This window comes from Lissotriton helveticus, chromosome 5_1, assembly GCF_964261635.1.
Source record: "Lissotriton helveticus chromosome 5_1, aLisHel1.1, whole genome shotgun sequence".
Lineage (NCBI taxonomy): Eukaryota > Metazoa > Chordata > Amphibia > Caudata > Salamandridae > Lissotriton > Lissotriton helveticus.
The window spans coordinates 1,590,902,379-1,590,916,035 of NC_136065.1; the positions used below are offsets into that span (position 1 = coordinate 1,590,902,379).

At 46.2% G+C, this 13,657-nt stretch overlaps 1 protein-coding gene across 3 annotated transcripts in view; it reads left to right on the forward strand.

Moving 5' to 3' along the window:
• The window catches only part of LOC144755638 (glutathione S-transferase Mu 4-like), a 187,390-nt gene that overhangs the window by 19,675 nt on the left and 154,058 nt on the right, over positions 1–13,657 (forward strand). Inside the window, exon 2 of one of the 3 annotated variants that reach the window (XM_078644781.1) lies at positions 3,580–3,821. The exons of the other annotated variants lie outside the window; for them this stretch is intronic. Within the exon in view, the coding sequence (XP_078500907.1) occupies positions 3,819–3,821 (3 nt within the window). The 5' untranslated portion in view covers positions 3,580–3,818. The remainder of the gene's footprint in view (positions 1–3,579; positions 3,822–13,657) is intronic. 3 annotated transcript variants of the gene reach the window in all.

Genomic DNA, 13,657 nt, shown 5'->3' on the forward strand with positions numbered 1-13,657 from the left:
GCTTTCTTGCAAAGAGTACTTCCAGAATGGTTGATCCCGACGAACTCATTGAATGGGCTCAGCGCGCCATTTGCCAGTTGGGCAATGCCAACTGTGCGCTCTCTAGCGAGCGGCGCCGTTCCATTCTGCTCAAGCTGGACCCTAAGCTAGCAGAACTTGCAACATCTGAGTCGGGCCCGGCTGCCCAGGGTCTGCTTTTCGGACAACCCTTTTTAAAGGAATTGACCAATTTTGTCAACACATTTAGTGGCCTGGATAAGGCCCAGGCTTCTCTTCGCCGAACCTTTTGTCCGGTTTTCACCAGGGCCGGAAGAAATAGGGGAAGTTCCTCCGGCCGTGGTCATCAACAACCCTCCCAAAGGGGGTTTCAGTCCCAGCGAGGAGGCCAGCAGGATTCGGGCTACACCCAGCGTTCCAATTTCTACCCTTCAAGGAAAGGCCGTGGCCAATATAAAAAAAGGACGCTCCGGTGGCTCCTCCGGCGGATATCACGATTCCGCCACTTCAGGTGAGAATTCTTCCTGCATGCAGTGTTGTTCTGGGGGGCAGGATTCGCCTTTTTCTAGACAATTGGCGATCAATCTCCAGCGATGCATGGGTGCTGGAGACAGTTCAGGGCTTCAAACTCGAGTTTTATCAGCCAATCCGTCAGTCCCATCCTCCTTTTCCCCTCTATTTCTCCGAGCAAAGTCGAGAGTTCATCACAGAGGAACTCAAGTCTCTGGAATTGAAGGGGGCGATTGTGCCGACCGTGCGCCACCCTCAGGGTTTTGCCAGCTCAGTCTTCCTGGTGGAGAAGAAGGGAGGGGGATCGAGGTTAGTTCTCAATCTGAAGGAGTTCAATGAGTGGTTTACCGTCACTTCAAGATGGAGGGCATCCATCTGTTGAGGGATCTCCTGCGGGAACGGGATTGGATGGTCCGTCTGGACCTCAAAGATGCTTACCTCTCTGTTCCAATTTTCCCTCCCCATTGCCGCTTTCTGCAATTTCAGTGGCTGGGGACTTGGTACCAGTATCAGGTTCTACCCTTCGGCCTTTCGTCAGCACCATGGTGCTTCACGAAACTGTTACGTCCGGTTGTGGAGTTCCTCCGCAGTCGCGGAGTCCGCTTGATCATCTATTTGGACGACATCCTCCTTCTGGCGGATTGTCCTGTCAAGCTGATGATTCATCTGGAGTGGACTGTCCACCTTCATCAGTCTCTTGGGTTTTTAGTGAATGTTCCCAAATCTGTACTACATCCTATTCAAGTGATAGATTTCTTGGGGTTCCAGATCAACTCCCTCACTTGTCAACTTCTGTTGCCTCGTCAGAAGATTCGATCCATCAAACGGGAATTGAATTCTGTTATCTCGAGTCCGACAGTGTCATTGAGATCGTTAGCACGAGTTGTCTGTCTTTTGGCGTCTTCCCTGCAGGCGATATTTCCGGCTCCACTGCACTACCGTGCTTTGCAGCGTCTGAAGATTCAGCATCTTCAGCGGGGCCTTCGGTATTCCGACCACATTCCTCTCTCGGAGGAGGCGAAGTCAGAGATGCAGTGGTGGCTGGATCATATGGAGGCCTGGAACGGCAGGGCTCTTTTAGGATCCTCTCCGTCGATTGTGATCGAGTCGGATGCCAGTCGTTGGGGCTGGGGGGCCCGCTGCGGCCCGGTCTCGACAGGGGGACGATGGTCTCCGCAGGAACTTTCACTCCACATAAATTGTTTGGAGTTACTGGCGGGATCGTTCGCGATCAAGTGTCTGTCTCCTCTTCAGTCCCACTGCTGCATACTTCTCAGGATGGACAATGTATCAGCAGTACGGTACATCAACAAGCTGGTAGGGACTCGGTCGACGTTGATGGCGGAGATTGCCAAGGAGTTTTGGCACTATTGTCTTCAACACAAGATCACAGTTATTACGGAATACCTTCCGGGTTGTCGCAATCTTGTGGCGGATTGGAACTCCAGGTTTCTGAAGGACTTCAGCGACTGGAGACTCCATCCTTGTGTTTTCCGCCAGCTCCTCCGTGCTTGGGGCCCTTGTCTGATCGACCTCTTTGCGTCCCGTCTCAACACCCAACTTCCCCGGTTCTTCAGTTGGAGAGCGGATCCGGAGGCTCTGGCAACGGATGCTTTCCTTCAACCGTGGCCGTCCTCCCTATGTTATGCGTTTCCCCCGTTCATGATGATCCCCAGGGTTCTGGCTTATGCAACGCGCTTTCGGGCGGAATTAATTCTGATTGCTCCTCTGTGGAGGGCTCAGCCGTGGTTCCCTGTTCTCCTGGAAATGGCATGCGCATTGCCATTTCTTCTTCCTCGGAGGCGGAATCTCCTATTAGATCCGCATCCCCTGGTTCAGTCAGGCTCTCTCCTTCTCCTGGCGTGGCGGATTTCGGGGAACGTTGGGCGGTGTCAGGCCTTTCTACGGACGCTACCAGATTCCTCAGCAACGCCTGGGCCCCAGGTACTCACAAACGTTAGAGGTTCATGGAAACGTTGGAGTGATTGGTGTGCTCAACGGCAAGTTGTTCCGACATCAGCTGATGTCTCTTTGATTGTCAATTTTTTGGCTTCTCTGTCTTCTTCTTCTGGTTTGGTGTACCGCACGGTCAACAATTTCCGTTCCGCGATTTCGGCGGGCCATCTTCCTATAGATGGGAAACCTGTGGGGGAACATCCTCTTGTGTCTAAAGTCCTTAAAGGTATTCGGATGGCTACTCCTCCTCGTCCCAAATATGTTTCTTTATGGGACGTTTCGGTTGTCTTACGTTTTTTGGAAGCTTGGCCGATCAATTCTTTGTTATCTCGAAAACAACTTTCGGCCAAGCTTACTATGTTGCTATGTTTGCTTTCCTGCAAACGGATTTCGGATTACCGCGCGTTGGATCTTGCTGGACGCAGCTTCACGCCTGAAGGGGTTACCTTTCGCCTTTCCAGGCGCACTAAAACTAATACTGATGTCATTTCTTACCCTTCTTTTCCGGCTCGTCCTAACCTTTGTGTTGTCCAATGCCTTAAAGATTATGAGGTGAGTACTTCTCTTCTTCGCTCTGACATGCAAGGTCAATTGTTGATTGCATTGCAAAAGCCCTTCCGCCCCGTTACTCCTGCCACATTGGCTCGCTGGGTACGGTGGCTTATGAGGGAAGCGGGCATTGATGTTTCTGTGTTTGGTGCTCATTCTGCTCGTGGAGCCATGGCCTCCAAGGCTTTTTCATTGGGAGTCACTTTGTGGGACATTATGAAAGCTGCTGATTGGTCCTCAGATTCTGTTTTTAAGACTTTTTACTTTAAGCCTATTGCTACTGTTGCTTCTGTGGTGTTGGATGAGCTTTGAACAAGCATAATCGGAGCCTCCTGTCCTGAAATAGAATTCAAAATTTGCAAACATTCGTGACAAGAATTTTCAATTCTATTAAGGACTAGGAGGCGAGGATTATCCCATCCGTTGTTTCTACATTGTATTTACTGACATGTGTTCATGCATTATGCTGTTTCGACAGTTTCTTTTGCCTTGTTTTCTTTCCCTCCCTTTTTTCAACATGTTCCTGTATATGCTGGACGTATATTACGGCTTTGTGTCTCTTTTCAGGATCTGATCCCAAATGACGTGCCTACAGTGCGACGTGGATGCTCCTGTTTTCTTCTTTGAAGATTGTTCCTGGTTTCTACCTTCAGCTGTTGCTGTTTTGGGACTTTCCACCGTTTTCCCTGGACTGGGGTTTGCTTTTGCATTGACTTTATTGAACTGTTTGCTGTTTCCTGGATTTACTTCTCACCAAAGAAAGAGGAAGTGGGATTGTCTACATACCTATTTATAGTGCAGACTCTATGGCTATCACCCAAGTGTTTCTGGGTAATATGGTTTTTTACATGGCTGCTGGGCATTTCTAAATAAAGAAATGAGACTAGCATAATCCTCGCCTCCTAGTCCTTAATAGAATTGAAAATTCTTGTCACGAATGTTTGCAAATTTTGAATCCTATCTACGCTTGTAAGCAGATAACGAAAAGGAATGGTGAATCTGCAGTGCCTGTATTCCGCAAGCAGTATACATAACATCCTGTGAGCAAAGCTGTGAGCTGTAAATTATAATCGGCAGACGCAAGTAAGAGAAGTTTATTTGAAATTATCGTGCTGCTGCCGTGAAGAATCATAGCGCAACTTGTCCAGAATAAATTTAACGCCATAAAAGTGACTGTGAAGCAGTGTAGTGAATTTAGCACGATAAATGTGACTGTCTAGCAATATAATCGTGTTAAGACCAAGTTGGCATGAGGAGCATATCTGCGCGTCATGCTGTGTTTGAGCTGCTGTCAAGATTCGAGGGGGAAACAGCCACTACAACGCGGCCGTTTCCACGGAAACGTTAACCACGCATGCATTACAACGCATGCGTGGTTACCACGAAAGCCTTTACCACGCATACCATTACTACGAGGTACGTAGTAAATGTATGTGTGGTAAAGGGTAACAAAAAAAAGGGGGGCTTGTGGGGGTCTCCCCCCCCCCCCCCCCCCAAAAAGAAAGTCACCTTAAAAAAACGTCGAGTTGTGCAGGAAAACGGCGTCCTTTAAGAGGAAACGGAAAGAATCTTCTGTTTCCTCTTAATGACGTACGACGTCACCACGAAGGATTAGAGGAAAAGCCTATGCGAAGAAAAAGCATTCCGTTGTAACGCATGCGTGGTAAAGGCATGCGTTGCAACGGAATTCGTTGTAAGATCACATATTCGATTCGAGGTTGCGTAGTCTAGCCAGAACATACCTATACCACAGTAAAACAGTTGAAGCGCATGTAGAGAGCGCGTTGCATCTACTACTGGTATCACAGTAAACAGTTGTAAACTCATTTTGACACAGTGGAGCCATTGTACTCGCCGTGACCTCGAGCGTGAAGCCAAGTAACAGTAATTACATTCAGCCTGCGGAGTGTGCTCGAGCGTGAAACCAGCTCGAGCGTGAAGGCAGAAGGCGGCCAGTAATTGAATGTAAACAGTGCGTGTGTGATTTAAGGCGCATTTTGTCAACATTGAAAGCAGCTGAACTCGTGATTACTCTAATAGACTCGCATTGTCAGCTGAGCAAAGTATGAACACAGCGTGAAGGCAGCTGAGGAGGTTTTAATATTGAATAACACGCACTAACCAGCCGAATAATGTAAACACACAGCGTGAAGAAAACCAAAGATTATTAGTGTTAAATAAACATACAGCACATCTTGCACTATCGTCTATGAACTAGCAAATGAACACTGTGTAACTAAAGTTAAAAATTAAAAAAACGACTTACTGTCTCTGTTGCATATTGAATTGAAGTGAAAGTTTGAGCTGAAGTAAAACTAGGAAAGTACGAACATTTTCATTAGTTGAGCAGAGCCAGTGGAAAGGCATTCAAGTTTTGCACAACCTCTGGTGGGGTTTGTTACCACCTTCTGGTGGTGAAAGGAAATGGATGTTAGCAATGCAATTGCTGTTCCACCAGCTTTCCTAATGTCGCCTGGAGAACCACCCATTGAGTGGGAGGAGTAGATAGAGAGCTTTGAAAATTACTTAATTGCATTGGATGGCACAAGATTTCCACCAGTTAGAAAGAAGGCTCTGCTTTTAGGTTCATTAGGAAAGTAGGGGCAACACATTTTTAAATATCTGCCACCTGAGGGTAATGCTCAAGGAGGAGCGATGGAGGATGTGTATAAGGAGGCAGTGTTAAGGTTGCAAAAGAAGTTTGCGAAGCAAGTTAATGTAGTGATGAGACGACACAAATTCTACACACAACCTCAACGTGCTAATGAAAGTATTGATGATTTTGTTGTTAGGTTGAGGGAACCTTTGGCGAAATGTGAGTTTGGTCAAATGCAAGAGGAAATGATGAGATCAATTGATTGTTCAGTGTTCTTGCAAAAAGACTCAGGAGAGACTCTGAGCGGCTAGCAATCCAACACTCAAGGATGCAATAGCCATTGCCAAAGTTGTGGAGGAGTCAGAAAAATGTATGAGGGAGATGAAGATTGCTTCCAACAAAGGGAAAGATGATGATGTGGCAGTTCTTGACAGTGATAGTGACCGTGTAAATGCAGTACGGTAGTAAATCACAAAGCAGTTCTGGTTCTAGTGGAAAGAACAAATATCAGAGGCAATGGAGTAAAGTGCCTGGAAAAAAACGTTGGCAAGCAATGTACCAGATGTGGGAGTAGCTATCATTTGGCTGATTCGAAACAATGTTATGCTGTTGGAAAAGACTGCCTAACGTGTGGAAAGAGAGGTCATCTGGCAAGAATGTGCAAACAGCTAGGAAACAAAGTGGGTGCTGTTGAAGCACAAACATCTTATAGGGTGATAGTTGTTGATGGAGAAAATGATGTTGCGGAGGTGGCAGGAGAAGAACGGAGGAGAGTACGATCAAAAGCAGATTTTGAAATTAATGGTAGCGATGTATCTTTGATGGTAGATACCGGATCACTCTATACTATCATTCCACTTAAACTGTTTCAGGAGACATGGCCAGAAGTGTCTTTGTCGTCTTTGTCTTCATCGGATGTTGTTTTGAAGTCTTACCAAGGCAGTGACATAAGTGTCGTGGGATACTTGGACACGAAGATCAGTTTTCAAGGAAGAGATACCCAAGGGAAGGTGTATGTGGCTGAGGAAGGACCACCCATTTTGGTTTGGCCACACCAATTTGATCTGGGTATAAAGGTGGATCCAAGGTCAGATGTTCCTGTTTTGGCAGTGCATAGTATGAGCTTGGAAGACATTTTGGAACAGCACAAGGCTGTTTTTGAACCAAGGTTGGGACAATTCAAACATTATGAACATGAGATGAAGTTGACAAACTCTGTTCCTGTGAAACATGTGGCAAGGAGGGTTCCTATGGCCGCGAGAGGAAAAGTAAAAGAGATCATTCAACAGTTGTTGGATGACAAAGTGATAGAACCGGTTGAAGCGACGGATTGGTTATCTCCTGTGGTGATAACTAAGAAGGCGGACGGCTCACTCAGATTTTGTGTGGACCCAAGAAGCCTAAATGAGAATGTAGTAATGGACAGATTTCCACTTCCAAATATTAATGAATTGGTGTTAATGCTGAATGGCGCGAAGTTATTTTCAAAGCTAGATATGCGGAGTGCATATCAAGTCAAGTTAGCTCCACATTCTAGACATTTAACTTCATTTGTAACCGGTGAAGGCACTTATCAGTTTTGTAGGCTTCCATTCGGATTATGTTCGGCTGCGGGTGTTTCAACGATTAATGTCCTCTGTTCTTGCTGGTGTGGAGAAAGCAGTGGTGTTCCAAGATGATGCTTTGGTGTTCGTAGAGAATGACGAGGAACACACCAGTCTTTAGCAAAAGTATTGAGATGCATAGCCAAGGCAGGGTTGACTTTGCGTAGGGAGAAGTGTAAGTTTTTCACAAAGGAAGTGGAGTATTTAGGCCATTTGGTTACGAGTGAGGGTGTTAGACCAAAGGAAAATCTAGTTAGTGCAATAGTCAATGCTCAAACCCCATATAACAGACACCTTGAGATCCTTTATGGGTCTTTACGACTATTATGCTAAGTTCGTGTTTGATTTTGCACATTAGACAGAACCACTGAGAGAATTGTTGAGACGTGGAAGGAAGTTTGTTTGGGAGGAGCAACAGCAGAAAGCTTTTGAAATGATTGAAGATGATATTACACATGCTGGTGTACTAACTCCATTTAAGAGTGGCATCGAGAGTGTTGTTACTGTAGATGAGAGTGCTGTTGGGATTGGCGCAGTTTGTGCACAAAAGCATGGCAAAGTGGAGAAGACGGTTGCTTTTGCATCCTGATCGTTAACTGAGGTTGAGCGGAATTATGCGGTGATAGAGAGGAAAGCATTGGCGGCAGCTTGGGCAACCAACTATTTCAGAGTATTTTTGTGGGGCAGTCCATTTATATTGCGAACGGACCATAAACCTTTATTAAAGGTTCTGGGTCCGGGAGGCATTAAAAATTGCTCAGGGAGACTAGCCAAGTTGGCTGTGAGATTACAGGAATTTGATTGCAAACTCGAATATGTGCCAGGGTGGAGGAACAAAGTGGCGGACTGTTTGTCGCGTCTACCTGACAAACGTGGCTTGGTGGTGGATTTACCAACTAAGGAAGTGGTGGCGAATGTGGATGATACTTTGGAAACATTTGCAAATTCCATTCAAAGGACTACTTGGTATAAGCATATGGAGGATGATGGTGTTTTGAGTGGTGTTGTGCGTATGATCAAAGGGTGTATTCGCAGAGAGAGCAACTTGCCTGTCGGCGTCAGACCGTTTTTGAAGATTGTAGATGAGTTGTTTTTGACTGAGGATGGAATCATTATGCGTAATGACAAATTTGTTCCACCCTATGGGTTGCGTCCTAGACTAATTAGTTTGGCGCATGAGGGGCATCTAGGGCAAACTACGACAGTGAAGAGATTGAAGGAGAATTATTGGTGGCCGAACATGGATGCTGAAGTAAAGGATTGGGTGGAGTGATGTCTAGCCTGTAAGGAGTCAGAGAAAAGATTGAGGGTAGGTTTGGGTGTTTCTAAAGAGCCGCAGCGTATTTCTCAAGCGGAAAGAGTGTGGGAGAAAGTGTGTTTGGATTTTATTGGTCCGTTTACACTTTTGCCAGAGAATCAGAAATATGCGTTGGTGTTAGTTGATGCTATGTCTAAGTGGATTGAAGTAGCCTTCATGAGTTCTATTACAACGAGTGCCACCATTGGTGTTTTGAGTGAGGTGTTCAAAAGTGAAGGATTCCCATCAGTCCTTCTGACTGATAATGGGACGCAATTGACGTCTTGTGACATGAAAGAGTTTTTGGAGTCTGTTGGGGGTCAAACACTCTTGTTGTTCATTGTACAACCCTCAGGGAAATGGGTTGGTGGAGCGCATAAATAGAATGGTAAAAGGTACTATGCAATTGGCACATAGTTCTGGTCTGTCTGTGGTTGGTTCTGTTAGCGAGATGTTGTGGGCTTATAGGACAACATCAAACAGTAGTTTGGGGCGAAGCCCATTTGAAATGATGCGTGGAAGGGAAGCTGGTAAAAAGTTACTTCCATCATGGATGCGTGAAAAGTCTATTTCTCATGGCATGAAAAACGCTCTGTCTAAGGAGAAAGCTGAAAGGTTGTTCATTAATGTGGATGATTGGGTAAAAGTTAAGCCTGGTCTTCACACTAATTTTCTGAATAAGTTCAGAGGCCCGTTTAAAGTCAAAGCGGTTGGTGGAAATTGGGTTAAGCTGATGAATGGGCAGACATGGAATTTAAGGTGCGTTGCCTTGTATCAAAGGCAAAATGTCAAGTCAAATGTGAGTTCAGAGGAGTTGACTGATTTATCTGAGTCTTCGCCTTGGATGTTGATGACTGATGATGAATTTATAAAAGGGAGGAGTTGATGGTGATTCAAACAGGTGTGCGGTTAATGAGTTTGTTGGGCATGGTGGTGATGGAAGAGGAGTAGATGGGTTGATGGGTTCATCTCGTGTTTTGAGGGAGGCGGGAGAAAGAAGGGCACCAGCGTACTTGAGCGACAATGTTGCTGTTGTCTGCAAAGGGATCGTATGAGTTTTATTTCATTGTACCAGTTTCTGTTGTGGTTCATCTGTTTAACTTATCTTTCTTTTCTTTTCATTTTTCTTTCTGTGTTCTCTATTCCTTTATTGAAATGTAAGATGCGAAGATATGTTATACTGTATTGGGGCTCTTCCTGCTAGGCTGGATGACGGTCACTTTTAATGCTCTCAGGGTTCTATGTGGCGATGTCATCTTAAACCATTAGTGACAGTTGGGCCAGCTGCGTCTGGCAGGGATCGTTTGGGGTTCTCTAACAAATAAACTACAAACCGAAGATTTACCCGCTGTTCCGGCTTATTTCCGCACAACAGATATTCTAACTAGCATCAAAACATAATTATACAAAAATAAAAAATTAAAGCAGTGGTAAAATGCAAGTGCTCCCTGCGTAAACTGTGATTAGTTATCCATGACTGGCATATTTGTATTTACTGGTAAGTCCCTAGTAAAGTGCACAGAGTGCGACCAGGGCCTGTAAATCAAATTCTGATAGTGGGTCTGCAGCACTGGTTGTGCCACCTACACAAGTAGCCCCGAAATCATGTCTCACACCTGCCACTGCAGTGTCTGTGTGTGCAGTTTTAAACTGCCATGTCGACGTGGCAAGTGCACCCACTTGCTAGGCCCAAACCTTCCCTTTTTTTACATGTTAGGCCCAAGGTAGCCCCGTAGGCCGGGTGCAGTGTATTAGAAAGGTAGGACATATACTGGTGTGTTTCACATGTCCTGAAAGCGAAATACTGCCAGTTTCGCATTTTCAACATTGCAAGGACTATCTCTCCCATAGATTATCATTTGAGTTGCCTTACAATTGCAACTTTCAATTGGGAAGAGAGAGCGAGATTTGGAGGCTGGTGTACCTGAACTTGCTAATAAATAATACGTATTTTAGTGACGTTGGTTTTTAAATTGCATGTTTAGAAATGCCAATTGTAGAAAGTCCAAACTGGGGTGACGTAGTGTGCAAAAAACAATGGATTTAACTCCAATGTCTTGACTGGGGATGAATGTTTGATTTATTCAGCATTCTGTCCATCATTTGTTGCCGCAGTATTTTTCGCCGAAGTGGGATGGATATCCCCAGATGTGGGTCCTTCACTCCCTGTGCCACTGAATTCAAGCAAGCCTGGCTGATGAGGGGTGTTACCCTAACACCGGTCCCAGGATGCTTGTTTCTGGTCCAGGGAGGACCCGATTTGGCAGTACGGTCTGGACCGTTCCCATGAGGAGAAGGGTCAAGACTGATTTGAAAATGGCTGGTTCCAAACAGGGGTGGCATAGTGAGAGAAAAACAATGGATTTAACCAAGATCTCTTGACTGGGGTGAATGTTTGATTCCATCAGTATTCATCCATAATGTGTTGCTGTATTACTATAGAAAGTGGCCATTTTCTTGCTTTACCATCCTGTGCCTTTGCCTGCCCATGGAATCCATGTCTGGTTTAGACTGACACTATGCGCTGTGCATTCACTCTAGACAGTCACACAAAGGGAGATGAGGTGTGCCCTGCATATACATATGGCCCATCACCAGGCTGATGGGTGTTTGTCAGCTAGAGTGGTGGAGTGAGTTGTCCCTGACACCTGAATGGGACTGTCTGTCCTCGCACAAAGCTGTCTCCACCCCCTGTAGTTTGTCTTAAGTCAGGGAAAGGCAGGGTCTTGTGCACTACAAAGACTTTCCTTTTTGAAGTTTGCCTCCTACTTCAAATGCAGAAACTGGTATAAGCACTGGAGCTGTGACCCCATAACTTCAGAACACTTCTGGACAAAGAGGAGATTCTGTCAAGATGAGCTGGAGAAGCTGCAGGAGGGAAACTGTCACTCTGCTTGTTGCTGTGTTGTGCTTGCTGCTTTAGTCTTGGGCAGTGAAAACACTGGACTTTGCTTTATGTATCGTGCTTGCTAAGGTTCTCCAAGGGCTTGTGTGTCATTGACTCCTCTTAAAAGTGTCAGGACCATCAAAAGCTTCATCTGCAGGCTCTGAACTCCTCTGCTGGGAGTTCTGACTTGCCAAGTGGTGCCAGTTCCAGTTCTGGGCCCTTGGAGGTGGTTTCGCTGCAAAGGACTGAAGAAAATCCGCGCATCGACCTTCAGTGCCTGTTGTGTTGTTGTTTTTTTTCTGATGCAGCACCACCATGCAGTTGAACGAATGTTGCAGCCTGGATCCCGGGCACTGTGTCACTGATGTCGATGCACCCACTCTGATGCACGCAATGCTGCCTGGCCAAAGATCTCCACGCATCACCTTCTCGCGGCTGGAAAATCGACACAGTGCCTGTTCCGCCACAGCATGGACCCAGCGCTTCTGGATATTTGATGCATCAAACCTGTGCGCCTACTTCATTGATGTTGCCCAGCTGGGACGAGGTGTGGCGCAGCTGTCAGGGTGACTGACGCTGGAACACTGGGGCTCACGCTTTGAGCGGCGGCAGGTTAGCCCAGCACCATGTGACTCTGGGCAATAGCTCGCTTAATCTTCCCAACAGCCCCCAGTGCCTTGGCGCCTTCGGGTAATTGTTCGCACTTTACAAATACTGGATTTAAGGAACCGAGGCCACATGTCCAGAAACCATGCATCCCCTCCCTCGGGATTAAGGAACCGACCCATAGCTTTGCTTTTCAGGTGCCTCACTTCCCCTACGCCTGTTTTTCGTCTTTGATTTGGACGCATCCCAGGTACTTTTTGATAAAAATTACGCGTCCTTAGTTTCCTATGGACTCAAATATTTAGAACATTTAAAAGTGCCATCTTTACTTGTGTATGTTGGATTTTTGTTGTTTTGGTCATGTTTTATTCAAGTAAATCTTGTTGGTTAGCTTTCGAAACTGGTGTGGTGACCTTCTGTAGTGTGTTTCACTGCGTTGCTGTGTATATGTACAAACGCTTCACATATTGTCTCTGAGATACACCTGACTGCTCATGTCAAGCTACCAAGCAGGGGCTATCGTAGGTGTATAACTCCCTTACCCTGATCCGCATAAGGGCCCCTACTTCGAGATGCAAGCCACTGCCAACTAGACATTTCTAACATACTTGTTAGAAGCATACAGTGACCGTTCTGTAACCTGAAGTTCACTGCATTAGTATGAAACTGAGTGGAGCAGTGTGATCGGTGGACAAACCAGGGCAAAGGGATGGCTGGATATCATGCTGAAGATGCATGTAGGTGGATAGAGCAGCCTGAGGGGATAGGTCGCCCGGCTGTGTGCTATCCAACAGCAGTGGCATGAAAGGACAGTACCATAAAAGGGGCAGACGGAGAGGGCTGCGTGGGGTTAAGTGCAGCACCCTAATGGGAAGAGCGAACCTTGCCATGAGAGGAGGATACAGCGTACTGAGAATTGTGAGGCATTTCGCAGGAAAGGGACAGTTGCCTGAGAGAAGGGAGAACTTTTAAGGGTGCCCGAGAGGTTTCAGAGAGGATGGGACCATAGGAAGTGGCACACAGAGGAGAACCCTTCTCAGGAAATCTCTGCATCAGCATCTTGAGGGACAGTAGTGCAGTAAGTGATGCAACACCTACAGAAAGTTTCACGTAGAGCAGGGATTTTCAGGGATGGACTATACACTGAGAAAAGATGACACACTGTGAGGAAAGACTGAACAGTCCTCTGAGGGACGCAGATTGGGAGGTAAACATTTTGAGGGGGCAGCCGAGAGGCCGCAGCCATTGTAAAGAGACTGCAGCACAGAGAAAGTAGACTACATTACCCTGAAAGTACATTACCAGGTAGCGGGCAGGGCCCAAGAAGTGACACCAGAGTGAAAAGGCAGCAGCACACTTTGAAAAAGAAAGCTCTGCCCAAACAGTGCGGATGTTTGTGCGTTTTCATGAGTGATGGTGGGAAATTCACAGGCATGAACGCCGCCTGAGGGAAGGCTGAATCTAGAGGGGTAGTAGCATGCTCACAATGACTGGACAGGTAATGTTAGTTGCCAACCAGGGAGTCATTGAAAGAAAGAAATATTATTTAAATTAGTTGGGATGCCATAGGTTGATATCATAAATTTGAAGCAGTAAGGTGTCGCATGAATCATTTGGCAGTGTACTAATAATGCACTCTCACGTAAACATTTGAA